At 35.4% G+C, this 17,822-nt stretch overlaps 2 protein-coding genes across 8 annotated transcripts in view; one reads left to right on the forward strand and one right to left on the reverse strand.

Annotated features, from left to right (window-relative positions):
- LOC131536091 (gastrula zinc finger protein XlCGF57.1-like) overlaps positions 1 to 17,822 on the forward strand; it is a 77,646-nt gene that overhangs the window by 46,025 nt on the left and 13,799 nt on the right. The window lies entirely within an intron of this gene.
- LOC131536093 (gastrula zinc finger protein XlCGF57.1-like) lies at positions 5,904 to 12,684 on the reverse strand. 7 transcript variants are annotated; one of them, XM_058768784.1, is made up of 4 exons: positions 10,499 to 10,553; positions 10,101 to 10,312; positions 7,483 to 8,775; positions 5,904 to 6,566 (listed from the first exon to the last, which is right to left on the reverse strand). In XM_058768784.1, exons 2-3 carry the CDS (start codon positions 10,234 to 10,236, stop codon positions 7,520 to 7,522), a joined length of 1,392 nt encoding a protein of 463 aa, XP_058624767.1. In that variant the 5' UTR covers positions 10,237 to 10,312; positions 10,499 to 10,553; the 3' UTR covers positions 5,904 to 6,566; positions 7,483 to 7,519. The 7 variants fall into 7 exon arrangements, with proteins under 7 accessions (XP_058624767.1, XP_058624770.1, XP_058624765.1 ...); XM_058768787.1 differs by having other exon boundaries at positions 5,905 to 6,566; positions 7,524 to 8,775; XM_058768782.1 differs by lacking the exon at positions 5,904 to 6,566 and having other exon boundaries at positions 6,575 to 8,775.

Consider the following 17,822-nt stretch of genomic DNA (forward strand, 5'->3'; position numbering starts at 1 on the left):
ACACTTGAATAAACTTATTTTTCGTAAGGGATCTCATCTGACCGCAGATACTGAATCTGGGCAGCACATTTTCTCCGGAACTCTTTATTTAAACTGCATCTAACAGAAGTATCAAGAGCTTTCATGCTCATCTTTCAAAATAAAAGACATTTAGAATTACACTCTTTGTTGTTGATGTTGTATCTTTATCTGCGGCCCACCCAGAATGGTATTGCGACCCACAGCTGAGAAACACTAATGTAAAGTATTCCTAGCTAAAATGCATGACCAATTACCACAAGAATGACAGCCCCAGGAGGCTAATCAGTATCTTTTTTTTTTGTTTGTTTGTTTTTTTTTTTGTTTTTTTTTTCATGCTCTCGACATAAATGTTTTAATCTAATTGTGAGAAGCTATCACTCTAGCCTGTTTATATGATGTTTATATTTTAAATAATTTTGTTAGTCAGTGTTTAAATTAAATTACATGCCATAAAAAAGAATGAGAAAAAAAAGAATGAGACAACTTCAAGGCTGTTTTGAAATTTGAATCATATTTTCAGTTATGTGTAATAATAATAATAATAATATTGATGATGATGATAATAATAATAATAATAATAATAAACACTATAAAAATTAATAAAGGCAACAATAATTTCTTCAGTCAGTAAAGCTGTGTGTTCTGTAAATACCAATTAAACAAAATAGTTTATTCTCATTTAAAATTCTCACATACAATTCTCATTCTCTATGTTATATGCTTTTGGTCAAACTGACCGAAACAGGTTTAAAACAAAAGCATGTTTTTTTTTTTTTTTTTTTTTTTAATTAGGCTACTATTAAAATGAATATGTATTTTAATTCCTTTTTCAGAATACATGATTCAATTATAAGCCCTACCACATGAATAAATGAATTAAACAAACTATATTTAAAAAAATAAAAATAAAATCAGTTTGGCAATAACAAATACAGCCTTTGAGTCCATATGGAGAGATTTCTTACCTGTAGGTGTGGAAGGTCGAACTTTAGTCGAAGGTCGAAGATCAATCGTTAGTGAAAATGACTCCTGAAAGATCGCAAGAATAACCCTTCTTAAAAATGTTTAAAAAAAAAACAGCACAAAGCATTAATAAATCACACTTTTCAAATGAAACATGTTGAGGATTTATTCCAGAGAAAAATGGAGAAAACAGCAGCAATAGCGTTTCGATTTACTTTCACTTAAAATGCTCCTCCTGCAGTCAGTTAGCTGTTCTTTCTGTAACTGTGAGAGGAGGCGCCTGACTGGTGAACAACACTCAATAAACCTGTTCAAACACTGACTAATGACACACCTGAGCTAATGATTACCTGATACTGTACAGATTTATTACAGTAACAATCACAAGAACAGATTGATAAGCCTGTATGAAAGCGTCTTGAAGGTTTTTTTAAGAAAGTCAGTTCACTTCAGCAGCACTTTCATTCTCACATGAAGAAAATTAAGTGAAAACAAAACTTGCCATACACTATCAAAGTGTTATATAACAAAATATGAATTTAAATAGCTAATAATTCAAATGTTTAAAAAAAAATCAAAATGTTCAAATATTAGTCATCTACTTATTAGTAAAATATAATTTTTGATAGCAATAATTTTTACTTGTAAAAATATAAATTATTGATCTAAAAAATAACATTGTCACTAGGAGAAATTATAATTTTAAATGATAATTTGTAAAATGCAATTCACCATGTTTAATTTGGTAATTCTAATATTTAGAAATGGGTTTCAGATATCAATAAACTTTAGACAAAGACCTGAAATCAAGAACAGGCCACATTTACAACATCAGGCAATTATGTTCGCCCATCCATGCAAATGTCTCTTTATGTATTATTATTATTATTATTATTTATGCTTACTGTAGTTCTTCTAAAAGGAACTGAGTATTGTATTAAAATGATCATCATTCTCAAAACACTCTGTTTGAATTTAAGATTCGCTGAAGCCTCTCGATGATGAAGGCGGCGTATATGAGTGAAAGGGTTCTGGAAAACACAGCCTAACAGTATTAATAAATACACTCAGGATAGATTACAGATTCAAAGTAATGCCTTCAGTATCAGTGACACTTGATTATCGTCCCTGTGAACAATTAAAGCTTCAAAGCTAAATCTGCAGTCCAGTATCAGTAATCAATAAATCAGTTCCAATAATCCAAACATACGAGGGCCGTTCAAAGAGAGAACCTAAAACTCTTCTTTACAGTTTTTCTCGATTGCTAACACACTAGAACTGATTCATTTGGCCCAATTTCCAAAACCATTCATACAATTCTCGAAACAAAGACACATTTCTCAAAACTTTTAACACATTTCACCTGTTTGCACACACGTTCCACTTTGCTCAATGTTTTCTGCAAAACTCTACACAAAAACATCATTTTGCACATTTTGCACATGTTCTCGTTCAGAAAACACAAACACATAATATAATTAACTCAAGCATCACAAAATGAACTCAAACAGCACACATTTATCCATGTGTGAACATTCAGTAGCAAAACTGATGACACACAGGTCAGAATCTCAGGATGATATGAACAATAGCACAAGTGATTATGTGTTTTGGAAAATGAATCCTGGTAGTGGGATACAAAGAGGAAATAAAAATGAAGGGGATGAGGTCAAAGGTCATTTGTTCCTGATGAAATGTAAAGCACTATAGTTGAGCATGTTCTTCTGCATGGAATGATCATAAGGAATGCTGCCTGCAGGATCATCTACTCACACATTACAATTACACTACATAGCAGCAGTACTTCAGACGAGAGAACTTTCACTATTCTTTGTACTGTAAATACTGTAGCACACACCCTCAAACTCGTAACTGTTGAATTGATTTGTAGATAAGTACTTTTTACATGTATGTGTGCAGAACTGAGAGTCGACTGTCTAGGGGAGGCAGAGAAAGTCTTTTCTCAGAAGACTAAGGAACTTGACAGTAGTGTAATGAAAGTAAACTTTTCTTAAAGTTTATTGGTGAATTTTACTGTATCCGCACAACTCTATTTATGCTGCAGACTGTAACAGACATTGACTTGCAAGATGTTTCCTGTTTCCCAAAAGGAGGTTTTTGTAACAGTGTTTTGAATTGATCTCACTAGTGTTCTCTAGACAGGAACGTAGTCTGTGTATTTGACAGCTTTGTGTGTCATCTGAGGCCAAAGTTTGAGTCTGACAAAAGAGAATATGTTTTTGACTAAACTATTTGATTTTGACCTGGAAGTTTGAAGTCTGCACAAGTTGGTGTGTAGTTTTGAGATTGTGTTTATAGTTGTGAGAAAATGGTGAATTGTTTCATGAATTGTGTGTTAGCAATCGAGAAAAACTGTAATGAGCTCCTATGTACATTTCTGTACAAGATTGAAAGTAACTGTCAGAGAGATGTTGAAAAAATCAGTAAACACGAAAGCAAGATTGAAAGCAAACTTTTTTACTGTAAGCATTTGCGGTTGTGAATACAGTACTGCACAGTACAAAAGAAAAGGAACACATCAAGCATGTGTAGTTGTGTAGATGTGTGTTTATTGATTGGTTGGTGTTCAGTAAAGCACATGTGAGGAGTTAGTGATGAATTAGTGTGGCATTTTGATTGGTTGTGTTTGAAAAAGGAAATCAAGATACTTCCTGTTAGATTTTTGTGTTACATAGAGAATTGTGTGTTGTGTTTTGAAAAAGTGTTTTATGAAATTGAAAACTGAGTGAAAGGCTCAGAATTAGTGTATGGTTTTGCAGATTTGGTGTGTGCTTCTGCTTTTTGAGTGTCAGCTTTCAGAAATTGTGTGACCGCTACTGACCGACATGTAAACTGACCAACCATCGCTGAAAAGTTACAGCAGCTGCTTCAGGAATCTGTAACTGTATAACTTATCACTATATAGTAGGCCAACCGATTTTGCTATTTGTCAGATTAGTCTATTTGTTACTGAGCACTGTCACTGTGAAGCAACAAATAGAGATATTTAATCATAGAGTTATATGCAGTCTTTCATGAACACACATGCATTTAGAGCAATTATGAACGGTTTGGTTAGCATGCAGACTTTTCTTCGTGTCAGGTCAGCAATTCAATAAACAAGAAATACATATTATGTGATTTAAATTGTAGAGGAAAAAATACTAACACTAGCTTTTCTAATCTTTTGGTATTATATCTGTTTTCTTTTTATTTATTGTATAATTAACAAAAAAAAAAAAAAGCTTGCTACTGCATGTGTACTGCGTTAAGCTAACTGAGACTTGTTATAGCACTTGTATATCATTGTTCTTTTGTTGGTTTTGATTGCTTCTATTGTCCTCATTTGTAAGTCGCTTTGGATAAAAGCATCTGTTAAATGACTAAATGTAAATGTATAGAGACAAACGAAAGAGGTTAATCACTGTCTGTCACGTCAGTTTATAATGATCGTGTAGATTTGCCAAGACACTGATGAATAGGTATGTCGAACATGGGCATAGAATATACAGGGTACTTGTCACTCCACTTTTAATAACACGTAAATTCGTCTCCCGCACCTTTTTCGTGCAAGTGCATTCACATAGAGGTTTTGAAGGCCATTGTGAATAAATCTAGATTTAATTTCAAAAAGACAAGACAGTCTGAGCATGATCGGATGTTTTATTCGTATCCAGAGTGAGGAGATGTGAACATCATGGAGCGCTAAACACTCTCATGCAGTGTCTGTTTCATTCATACTCGAAGCCAGAGGGCGCTCTCATGCAGAAATTAATAACTTATGACCAGGAAATCCCTAATATGGACAAAAGCATCCAGCTATCACTGTTTAACCCTTGTGCAACCTTTTGGACATTTTTGTCCTTTTCGGGGTTTTTTTTTTTTTTTATCATTTTGCCTGTGTAATTGCCAACTGTATAACTTTTGGCACAGGTGTATATTTTTACTGGAATTACTATTTCACTTCCATTTCCGTTTTGTACTAGGTAAAGAAAATTGTTCCTCTCAGGACCTTTTGGACAAAAAATGTCCCCATTGAAACCCATTAAAACTGCTATTTTTAATCACAGTTCCATTTAACTTTAAAATTATGCACTTTTTGTTATTAGGCTTTCAATCTGTTGGCAAGGCTTTAATTTTTTTTTAAATTTTTTATTATTATTTTTTACCGGATGGTGGCATTTTTTCAGGCCTATAAAGCAAAATACTCGCTTTATTCCTGTTTTCTGCTTCTGCATATTATAGAGCCAATTGGATAAATAATGCAGCTATAATTGTGTGTGTGTGTGTGTTGGTATGGATGTCAGAGTGTGGTTTGTATGTGTCGTAAAAGAAGTTGTGTGTGTGTGCTTGTAATATTTGAGAGACTGTGTGCACCAGTGGAGTTTGCTGGCATCTAATGGGAAAAACTTGGTACTGCGCCCAAACAAAATCTTATTGAAAGCTCATTTTTTGTGAGATCAACCTCAAATTTGGAACACAACTTGTTTAGATTTATGGCTTTGATTTTCTAGCAGGTTTATAGTTCAACATGTTTCATAAAATTTATATTTGATATAAAACAACATTCATAAATTATTTTCCTAAACTTAAACCTCTATAACTTTTTTTGGTTTCACTTTTTAAACTTTTTTTTAACTTCAACAATAATCTGCAATGGGTCTTCTTTAAAATGAGATCAAAACTATCTTTGTGCTCCCAAGCTTCCAATTTTTATGACAGTTTTGGCACGGACATTTTTGTCCACTATGGACCTATGTGTAAATTTGTATTAATTAACACACAAGGGTTAAGCGGAATAAAAAGCAGAAACATTTAAAAACATGATTGCCACAATGGTCCATGTGTGTTTTCAAGTCATCTCCAGGTAATAAATAAAGTATATGAATAATGCAGTGCTAACTGACATAGCATTTATTATAGTATACAAATTATTCTGTGAAAAAAAAAATGGGGAAAAAAAGTGTTTGAAATATATAAACAAATCATTAGGAAAGTGTAAGTAAAAACATTACAGAATTCAAATGATTGGTTATTGTCCAGCAGTGTAGTGCCAAATAAAATTAATAAATAAGAGAAAAATAAAACTTATATATTGGCAAGTTTATTGAACAGAAAATAGATAAACAATGAAAAAGTACAAAATTAATATCAGATTCATGTCTCTGTTAAAAGTGTATTGGCCTCCTCAGCGCCCCGAACTATGCCTTGAAAGGTTATTTATTTATTACATTTTTTTTCAATGTGAATTTTCTGGTGCTCTTTCATCATCTGTAGTAAATGACTTCCTGCACTTAAACACACCACCGTGTCTTTTCTGATGAAATATTACGAATGAATCTTCTCCTCTGTATGGATCTTCAGGCGTTTCTTCAGCTGTTCTCCATGCTCACTGATCACAGTTAAATGGTCTTTCTTCAGAATGAGAAGGCAGATGTGATTTCAGAGAGAAATCCTGAGCCGCTTCTTCCTTCTGAAACTTCAGCCTTCATTTATTCTCAATCTTTTTTTACACTGAGGGTAGTTGACAAATTATAATTTTTTTGTTTATGTTTTTCTTTTCTTGTTCACGTCCATCAGGTCTAAAAAAATAAATAAATAAAAAATCATTTGAGAATTGAAATGAAAAGTAATGAACACCCCAAGCTCAAGACCACCGATGAGTTCAATAGACATTTTAATCCATCAAATCTCCTCGACAACAGCTTGTCATGTAATCTGTGAGCAATCACATTGTTTTCTACACGGCACAAGCTGTCTGACAAAAAGTGTGAGAAAACTTGCTGACAGTCGGTCCTTTCACACCAAACATCAAACACATGTGGGACTGAAGGAAAAGCAAATTCATTCCTGTACAGTAGATTCAATAGCTTGGACCAGCAGATGTCACTAACATGCCGTCATGCCCTCATCTACAGCACGCATGTGTGGATTAAGTCATTATTACAAGAAAGTTTCTCATTAAGAAATGTATCTCATTATGAGACTTTAAATCGTTATTATGGAAATGTATCTCATTATTGTGAGATATTGAATCATTATTTTGAGAAATTATCTTATTATTACAAGAAAGTATCTCATTATTATGAGATGTTAAGTCAATATTATGATAAAGTATCTCATAGATGCGTAATGTAGATGAGGGCATGAAGGCATGTTAGCGACATCTGCTGGTCAAAGCTATTGAAAGGACTGACTGTCAGCAAGTTTTCTCACACTTTTTGCATGATAGCTTAGATGTCAGACAGCTTGTATCGTGTAGTAAACAATGTGATTGCTCACAGTTACATGTCAAGCCTGTGCCACCCAGAGCTTCATGACCAAACTTTATAATTGTAAATCTCATTATGAGATTGATTTTCTGAATATTACGACATAACTTATTATTATGAGAAAGTCTCTCATTAAGACTTATAGATTTATATTTTTTATATAACTGAATTTTCATGCTGTGAAATGGCCTGTTGCTCAGTGCTGCTGTTGGGAAAACTAACTTACACAGAAGAGAGTTTGTTGCTCAGCACATAAAGACTTCTCACCATGATTTCAGACTGTGGTGATCTGGTTTCTCCACTGCATGGATCTTCATGTGCATCTTCAGGTGACTTTTAAAAGCGAAACTCATCCCGCACTGATCACACGTGTGCGGCTTCTCTCTGCTGTGGATCCTCTCATGTTTTTTCAGATTTGCTGACTGATTGAATCTCATATCACAGTGTGAACACACATAAGCTTTCTCTCCAGTGTGAATCCTCTGGTGCAGTTTTAAACTGCTCGCTGAAGTAAAAGTCTTCTCACACTCAAAGCACATATGAGCTCCTATACCAGTATGAGTTTTCTCATGTTTACATAAATACTGCAACAGAGAAAAACTCTTTCCACATACAGGACATGAATGCGGCTTCTCCTTCGTATGAACTTTCAGGTGCATCTTCAGGATTGATGCCCTAAGAAATGTTTTGCCGCACTGATCACATGTGAATGGCTTCTCTTCAGAGTGGATTTTCATGTGTGATTTAAGGTGATCTGATCGGGTGAAACTCGTCCCACATTGATGGCACACATGCGGTTTCTCTCCGGTGTGGATTCTCATGTGAATCTCACAATTTTGTTCACGTGTGAATCTCTGTCCACACTGATCACACGAGAACGGCTTTTCTCCGGTGTGGATCCTCATGTGTCCCTTAAGATGTGGTCTTTGTGTGAAACTCTTCCCGCACTGATTGCATGTGAATGGTTTCTCTCCGGTGTGAACTCTCATGTGAACATCAAGATTATGTTTGAATGGGAAACTCTTTCCACACTGATCACATGCGTACGGCTTCTTTCCGGTGTGGATCCTCTTGTGTCCCATAAGATGTGGTCTTTGTGTGAAACTCTTCCCGCATTGATCACATGTGAATGGTTTCTTTCCAGTGTGGACTCTCATGTGAAGCTCAAAATATTGTTTGCTTGAGAATCTCTTTTCACACTGATCACACAGGAACGGTTTCTCTCCAGTATGAACTCTTACATGATTCTCAAGACTGCGTTTCTCTGTGAAACTCTTCCCGCATTGATCACATCTGAACAGCTTCTCTCCAGTGTGGATCCTCATATGACACTCAAGACTATATTTGGTTGTCAAACTCCTTCCACACTGAGTGCAGGTGAAAGATTCCTTGGCTCTTTTTTTCTTTAAAAATGTATTTTTAGTCTTTGAGCGACTCAGAGGTTTTTCTCCAGGTTTGTCATGATGTTCCTCCTTCACTTCAATCAGTTCTTCACTCTCCTCGTCCTCTTCCATCAGCTCTGAAATGAAAGAAAACAAAATCGTCAAAATAGTTCAAAGAGAGAAATATGAAGTGAAAGGACATAAAATGAACCCTGACGTATCAAAGTAGACAAAAGCTATAAAATACTTTACTTTACATTACTTTGATGCCTCTTTAAAATTAATTATACTTCCCTGAACCCTAAATCTTTATAGGCACAAATCCCATGTTTCTGTATATATTTGATTGATGACATTAAAATATCCAATACAGCCATATTTTGACAAAAAATTTAATCAAATTTATTAAGTAGACTGATATTAAATTTATTTTACTAAAAACTTATTATTAACTAAAAACTAATTATTAAGGGCCAGTCACATTAGACGCCTCTGGCTTGCTTAATTGGGGACACCGACTTTTCAACATTATTGATTAGTGATGTAACGATTCACTCAACTCACGATGCAATAAGATTCACGATACAGGTTTCCCGATACAATTTCCTCAAGGCTTACTAAAAAAAAAAAATTATAAATATTGTGCTTTTTAGTATTTCTGAGAAAAAATATATAATTATATATAAAATGCAAATAACAAAACTGAAAATTGAAGTTTTAGAATGAATCCCAAAAAAGTATTTCGAATTAGTTCTTCCAATGCTGGTTTTGTTTTTGTGGAGGTTTGTTTCTACTCAGCTCCTGCTATGTCTGTCTGGTCAAGAAGCTGTGGTGACAGTTTTTATGCTACACCATGTTTGTTGTGCTATTAGTAAAGTGGAGTAGATTGTATATTTTTACCATCTGGATTGATTATTTGTTACATATGTTTGTTAAAAATAAAATAAAATAAGCTGCAGAGTGACTTTCACATACTCAAGTCTAGAGTCTAGACTGACACAGCTGCTTTAACTAGTGTTAAATTCACAATTTTCATTAGCATTGTCTGTGTCCTATATGTTTCACTCAATGCTGTTACTCCTGACATGATTTTCTTACTTTTAGAAAACAGAGTGTTTCTTAAAACTGTGACACTAACTGTGGCTTTTTCTACAACATGATCAATCATCTCAATCCATAAACTGTACAGTGCTGCTGACTGCATTCATCAACACTGTTATCAAAGTTATTGTATAAGAAGAAGAATCTCTATTACTATGAATTAACTTCTATAATTTATGAGAAATACAGGTTTTTTATCAGGTTTTGCTTAAGCTATGCTTGCAACACTGTCAGCCATTCTGGAAAGTTCACTTACTTACGGTTTGGTGTTTACAGTTTATTGATTAAAAAAAAGTAACATTTCTGTTCATCTTGAAGTTTTCTAACATGAATGTTCTTCAAATGAAGAATAAACACCAACCTTTTTGTTCTTTAGTGTGTTTGATTCTGCAGGGTTCTGGGTCTCTCATCTTCTCTCTGTCCAGTCTGCAGATTTCAGCTCTTCCTGATGATTTGATGCTGTCTTCACTTGTGAACTGATGATAATATTCCAGCATTTATTGGTGAACTGCAGTGGGCGGAGCTTAACTGACCATGTGACTGCAGTGGGAGGAGCTGAACTGCAACACTGTGCTGGCCGGGAAGTGCAAAACAACATTACAAAGTGTGAAACACTTTTACGAAGCTCGAGACAAATTTACATTTTGGAAAACATTTTTACCTATCATAAAACACAATTACATGGGAAAACACTTTTACCAAGGACGAAACAAATTTACATTTTAGAAAACAAATTAACAAGACGCAAAACACTTTTACCAGTCCCGAAACAAATTTACAATGACAGATTCTTCACGGAAAGGGAATGTACCACACACCGGAAGTGACGCGATGAAAGCACAGTTGCCAAATCCACGTATACTCGACTTTGGGCTTCTTTTTTTTTTTTTTTGTAAAGTTGCGGGAAAAAATCCCTGGTCGCGGGTTGCGGTTTTTTGGGCTTATTTAAAAAATATGGTTGGTTGTTAGGGAAATCTGACAAGCAACTTCGTTTCTTTATTTATGTTCGCAGTATTCTCCAGTGCATTGATTGACACTCTGCCTGCTCGCAGTTAATAGCCAACCAGTGCAATAATATAAGTGCTGTAGCGTAATTTGACAATGTTCCGCCCCTCATTGGAGAAAAATCACATTCAAAAAGAAGCGCGTGACGCTGTAATCAAGCGATGATAGAAGTAGACGTAGAGGAGTGGGGTGACTTTCTTTTAGTCTAATTTTTACAATGCTTTTATAATGTATTAATTATCACGGGCGTCGGGCTGTAATAAAAAAAACAAGTAGTCATATCCTAATACTGTGTAAATACATTTGGTTCTAATAGCCTGGTATACAAATAAAACTGTTTTATTTTCAGGTACAATAGGTGTATTTAGCAAGGAGCATTCGAGAAATTCAATCAACAAATATAAAAATAAAACACTATATAGATTGATTCCTATTAAATCAACTGTATTAACGTTTTCAGTCAAGAGTAGTGAGTGATTTTCTCTTTGTGTTTTGGTGTTTTATTAACATTGAAGGAATAATTAACCCCAAAATAAAAAGTGTTTTATATTTATACCATCATTTACTCACTCAAAAGTTTCTTTAAACCTGAATGAGTTTCTTCTGCTAAACATAAATGCTATTTTGAGGAACATGGAAAACCAAACAGTTGCTGGTCTACAGTGACTTATTCCATTGTATTTTTTTTTTTTTTTCCTTCTTTCAAAAGTCAATGTGGACCAGATACTATTTGGTTACCCACATTCTTCAAAATATCTTCTTTTGTGTTCAGCACAAGAAAAAAATAAAATAAAGGTTTGGGACAACATGCGAGTTAGTAAATAATGACAGAAATTAAATTTTAAGGTGAACTATCCCTTTAATGACAGTCGGCAGCATGTTCAGTACTGCCCCTTTAAGACAGGCACGCATCTAATATACAGAGGCACGCATCCGTTTTCTCTCAGCTGTTTACTTACTCATTTTAGACATAAGCAACGGAGTCTATACATAAACCTTGTGTGTTTTGACAGTATTAGTGCACAAGATAACTTAGTTCAGTAATCAGGCGCTTTTTGACGGGCTTTAGCACGCGCGCTTCGGGTGTACGGGCTCAGAAAAAGCGCACGTCAGACCAACGCGTGAATAAAGCATTTAACCGGCAAGGCTTTAAAGCAGATCCGAATAATGTACAGTACATTGAGACGGAGGAATAAGAACTGCAGCTGATAGAATGTGCGCTGTAGCATGATACTACGATATTTCTTCAAAAGCAGATCGTGGAGACATTTTTATCGTCACGATCAAAAATCGTCATATCGCACACCCCTACTTCAAGTACATAGAAATTTCACATACTCAAGTCTAGAGTCTAGACTGACACAGCTGCTTTAACTAGTGTTAAATTCACAATTTTCATTAGCATTGTCTGTGTCCTATATGTTTCACTCAATGCTGTTACTTCTGACATGATTTTCTTCCTTTTAGAAAACAGAGTGTTTCTTAAAACTGTGACACTCAGGAAATTATATCATCTACAACATGATCAATCATCTCAATCCATAAACTGTACAGTGCTGCTGACTGCATTCATCAACACTGTTATCAAAGTTATTGTATAAGAAGAAGAATCTCTATAACTATGAATTAACTTCTATAATTTATAAGAAATACAACTTTATCAGGTTTTGCTTAAGCTATGCTTGCAACACTGTCAGCCATTCTGGAAAGTTCACTTACTTGATATGGTTTTTACAGTTTATTGATAAAAAAAAAAAGTAACATTTCTGTTCATCTAAAACTTGAAGCTTTCTAACATGAATGTTCTTCAAATGAAGAATAAACACCAACCTGTTTGTTGTTCAGTATCTTCGGTGTGTTTGATTCTGTAGGGTTCTGGGTCTCTTATCTTCTCTCTGTCCAGTCGTTGCAGATTTCAGCTCCTGATGATTTGATGCTGTCTTCACTTGTGAACTGATGATAATATTCCAGCATTTATTGGTGAACTGCAGTGGGCGGAGCTTCACTGACCATGTGACTGCAGTGGGAGGAGCTGAACTGCCCAAATAAAAAAATAGGCTGTTCAACACTGTGCAGAAAGATGGGTTTATGAGATCAAAGTTCCACAAAGCGATTGGAGAAAATACGAATCCTTATGCTTTTGAATCGCTCTCATGGTTTTGACACCGGTCGAACAAGCCTTCCATCAGTTACTGAGTTTGTTTTTATACTAATCTACACATCCAAGCATTTATATATGTCTGCCTGTAAAGTAACTGATGCTAATTCACAAATTCATTTAATTTCTAACATTATTTCGCTTCTTGATTAAAATATATGCAGATGTCTATAAATACAGAAAAGAACAAATTATACAATGTAAATTTTTCCAAATATTAATAATGGCCAGAAACAAAACAAAACAAAAAAAGAAGTTGAAAACATAACAGAAATAAATGTACGTATTTGTACCCAACATAACCCCTCAGTCTGTTGACACCAATGAATTGAGCATTAAGTGCAATTTACAGGAGATCTGAAGACATCAGCATAATAAATGAGGTGATGAAATATGGGTTGAACTCTTTACTGTCCTAGTACGGCCATTATCCATTTAAAAGTATCCATGTGAATTAAATGTGGGACAATGGCCTTACATCACACACACGCTTCTTACCACTATACTATTTATCTATTAGCGTGTTCTAACATGTTTGGTCTCATCTGACATCTTATAAGCTTATAAAAGAACTGTGGTGAACTTAATAGAGACATAAAAATATTTTAAAGTATTTGGTCCCACTTTATATTAGGTGGCCTTAACTACTGTGTACTTACATTTAAATGAATCATTAGATACAATGCACTTATTGTGTACGTACATGTTTTTAAATTGTACTTATATTTTTAAAAATACCTATATGTTTACATCTGTAATTCATTTCTGTAATCAGATTTATAATTACACTGTTGATCCATCCCTTACACCTTAACCCACCCTTAAACCTACCCATACCACCAAACCTGTCCCTAACCTTACCCGTATCCCACCTCAATATCAGCAATAGTGTTTTGCAATACAATATGACTACGATAAGTACATTGTGCTTATTTTTTTGATGTAAGTGTCACGAATCTGGTCTGCACTCCTGTTCATTTACCACTAGAGGACACCACACATCACATGGACTGCATTTCCCATCAGCCATCTCACCAATCACACGCACACAGCTGTCACCAATCACTCATTGCTCTAATCACACGCACACCTGATCACACAGCATCACGAATCACACACACTATTTCAACCCTGGACATTCTCTCCCTCGTTGCCGAGTATTGTATGCATTATCGCTGCCCTACAGAGCCCCGTTAGTTTGCCTTGCCTTGCCTTGCCTTGCCTTGCCTTGCCTTGCCTTGCCTTGCCTTGCCTTGCCTTTGTTGTTTAATCGTGTTTTCCCCTGCCTGGACTATCGCTGACGTTTTGGACTACCTCTCCTGTCTCGCCCCTTTGGATACTGTTCGCTGATCATCGACCCACGCTTGTCTCTGTTTACTCTTTGTCTCGCCCCTGTTATACCTGTTTGCCACTGTTTGACCCTGCCTGTTATGACCATGTCTCTGCCTAATAAAAGTCTGCAAATGGATCCGCACGCCTCTCGTCTCATCAGCCCCGTAACAGTAAGTACATAGTAGTTAAGGCCACCTTAATGCTTTTGCTGCTATTGAGGTGGGATACGGGTAAGGTTAGGGACAGGTTTGTGAACTCAGAGTAAAAGCCTGAGTGTGAACTCTCATGTGAATCTTCAGCCTTGATTTACATGCCAATCTTGTTTCCACTGAAGGAAAGTGACAGATTTATTTTTTTGGCTTCTGTTTTTGCTTCTTTGTTCACATTCATTGGGTCTAAAAGAAACATTAAATCATGTGAGATTTCAGTGCAGAGACAAGTGTGAAATGAAAAGTGATGAAAACAACAAAGTCAAGATCACTGAGTTCAATATTAATTTTAATCCCATCAAATCTGGTCGACAACTGCTGTGCAACGATTATGATCTATTTTAATGTCATGCAGATGATTTGTGTTATAAATCACTAGTTTAGATGGCGCAGACTTGATATGTAATCTGGTAACAATCACATTGTTTCCTACACGGCACAAGCTGATTGACATCTAAGCTATGCAAAACTTGCTGACTGTTCGTGTCATATGTTCATCCATGATATACTGCCCTCTTGTGTGTACATTGTATCTGTGTATGTTGTGTTACAGGTGGCTGTGTTCTTGAGCTAATTTGCTGGAGGTGCCTATTGGTCCACTTCTTTATAGAGAACACCCCAAACTCTCAACCTCTGCTATCTGCGTGCCATCGTTCATCGTGCCATTTGCCAGAATTGTTCTTGTTGCTTCACATTTGATTATCTCATTGTCTTTGTGTTATTGCATTCTTTGAATCATCCGTTTCTTGTAGAGTTTCGTATCAGAGAGATTAAGTTATTGTGTTGAGAGTGTATTGGCGTCTGATTGCATCTGTGTCTTAGCATTTCTGATTTGCTATTTCCTGTTTAACCAACCTTCGCCTGTTTGACTCCGATTCTGCATCACGATTCTAACCTCTGTTACAAACCATTGTAAATATATTGTAAATACCTTTTTGTATATATCTCACTTTACTAAGAGGGAAGTAAGGGGTTAGATGGCATTTTGTTTTTTTGTACATCTTTTCAGCTTGTTTATACGTAGGGAAGTTTTGGTTGTATTTTGTTTTCATCTTTCTTTTATTACAGATAAAGCAGAGGTTTAAAATAAGGTTTGTTTTATTTATTATTTTGGCATGGTCTGCCCGTGAAGATTTCTCCGTGTCGTTAATAAAATTCTATTGATTTGCATCTCTCTGGTAGTGATCCTCATTCTCCCATTTTCACTCTTCACTTTTTTGTTATGATCAACCCCTAGAGGTCGTAACACTGACTGATGTCACACAAATATGTGCTGGACTAAAGGAAAAGCAAATCCATGCTTTTTCGCTTTATGCGCTGCACTTTCTGTCATCAAAAAAGCATCTGCCAAAGGCATTAATGTGATTGTCTCACATGGCAAAAGTGTGACTTTCAATGGACTATTTAACACAAACAACTTGCTAATAATGGCTTACTCATGTAGCTCAAAGTGTTCATGAAATGCTAATGTAATTCCAATCTTTAATGCCGGTTTCACTTGTGCCACCAAATGCTCTCAAATGTGTATCTGCTCTGGACATGATAAGTGATTTATTGGTCAGCACATTTCTTTGAATGGCAAAGAAAATAGCTGAACTACTCTCTGTGGAAATAAGCATCGCTTCATTATTGAGTGAATATTCCAGCCCAGTATGAACGTCGGTTTCTATTCAAAATCAGCTTGAACCAAACATTTGTTTAGTGTGAAAAGACCTTCAGATTTCCCAATTCACCAGCACTTGAGGCTTTTCCTGAGTCAAATTCATATTAAATGCTGTAATCAAGTAAGTTCAATGACAAAATAATTAATTTAATATGTAATTAATTTAATGTCTTAATGTTATTCTCGACCTGAAACAATGTAACTCTAGTGAGCATCAGCAGATAAACGAGGAATCAAGAATAAACACCAAACTCTTTGTTCTTTAGTCTCATGATGTTTTATTCTGGATCGCTCGTGTTCTCCGTCCTCTCCTTCTGTTAAATACAAACAGGTTTCATTTCCAACAGACATGATGCAATTTGAATAATCAATATTTCAGATTTCAGACACTGTACAGATGAGTCTGTCCTTAACTGTAACTTGAGATGTGTTTTTCCTATTGCATAACTTACATTTAACAGTTAAAACCTACTCTGTAAATGTTAGAAAGTCATGTGAGTGGTTCTGTTTTGTTTAATTGCTCTTCAACTTTACAGAACGAGCTCCAGCAACTCAAGCAGATGAAGAACAATAATTCAGACTAAAATATACATTTGTTGTTAGACCTTAAATGTGGGTTTCGATGTTAAAACAAGTAAATGTTGGTATATGACAACAGCAACTGTAACTAACGTGACAAATTTTACTGATTTTATTTTTTACTGAGGTGTTCTAATCTCTTTTCTATCTCACTTTGAAAAAGTTGACCAGCCAATAAGATGCATGCTAAGTCACATGTCCAGAGCTGCTGTGTTTGTTGGTTATTGTATGAGTGACCTCTGGTGGCAAGCTGGAGATAATACACCTATTTTATTATTTTCCTTTTTCCTCCAGTCAAAACAATAAATATCATATCAGGGATGGATATTATTATTACTAAATACAAATATTAAACAAAATAAGGTGTAGAACCTGGTCGAAAAGAACGCACACACATGTGTAACTTAAGTTACATTCCACTGGAAACTAATCTAACTTCATCAGCTCGTAAAATGAGCAAATGACCAACACAACGCTTCCATTCTATGACTAGCGTCCGGCCATACTCCCCTTTTCACCTCGAGAGACTCGTAAAACATGATAAGGTGAGGATGAACGGCCCGCGCTACATCTGTTCGGAGTTTAACAACCCATAATTACTCCTTTGGAGAAGCTCCAGAACCAGAGCGTTCGCGATACTGCGACCCCCGCTAACATAAAATACCTTTCCGATAAACAAAATTTGACGGACTTGCAACTTCGTCTCAGCAAAGAAGATCACCAGAGACACACAACTGATACTCCTCATGACCTCAGCTCTGGTTTCCTGCATTCCAAAAGGAAGGCGACTTTTTCCTCTTCTTCTCCAGTGGAAAAGAACACTCAAACTTTTTATGGACAAAGGATCTTCCAGAAAGGACTTCTGCTATTAAAAGCAACATACTCAAGAGACAACATATATAGATATGACTGTGGTATTTTATGTTTCATTTATCTGACTATAATTATCAGGACTTAGGATATTTTTAATCTATGACTTAACCCGTTTAGTAGGTAAAATTATAGGTAATCAATAGAAGTATCTCATGTTTGATATTGATTTAAGCCTTATTTTTATTCACTTAAGATGAAAAGGATGAATGTTGACTTTTAGCATCATAAGGTATGATTATAACACTTTGTAGAAATCTGCTAGGA

Source organism: Onychostoma macrolepis, chromosome 03, assembly GCF_012432095.1.
Source record: "Onychostoma macrolepis isolate SWU-2019 chromosome 03, ASM1243209v1, whole genome shotgun sequence".
In the NCBI taxonomy this organism is placed as follows: Eukaryota; Metazoa; Chordata; class Actinopteri; order Cypriniformes; family Cyprinidae; genus Onychostoma; species Onychostoma macrolepis.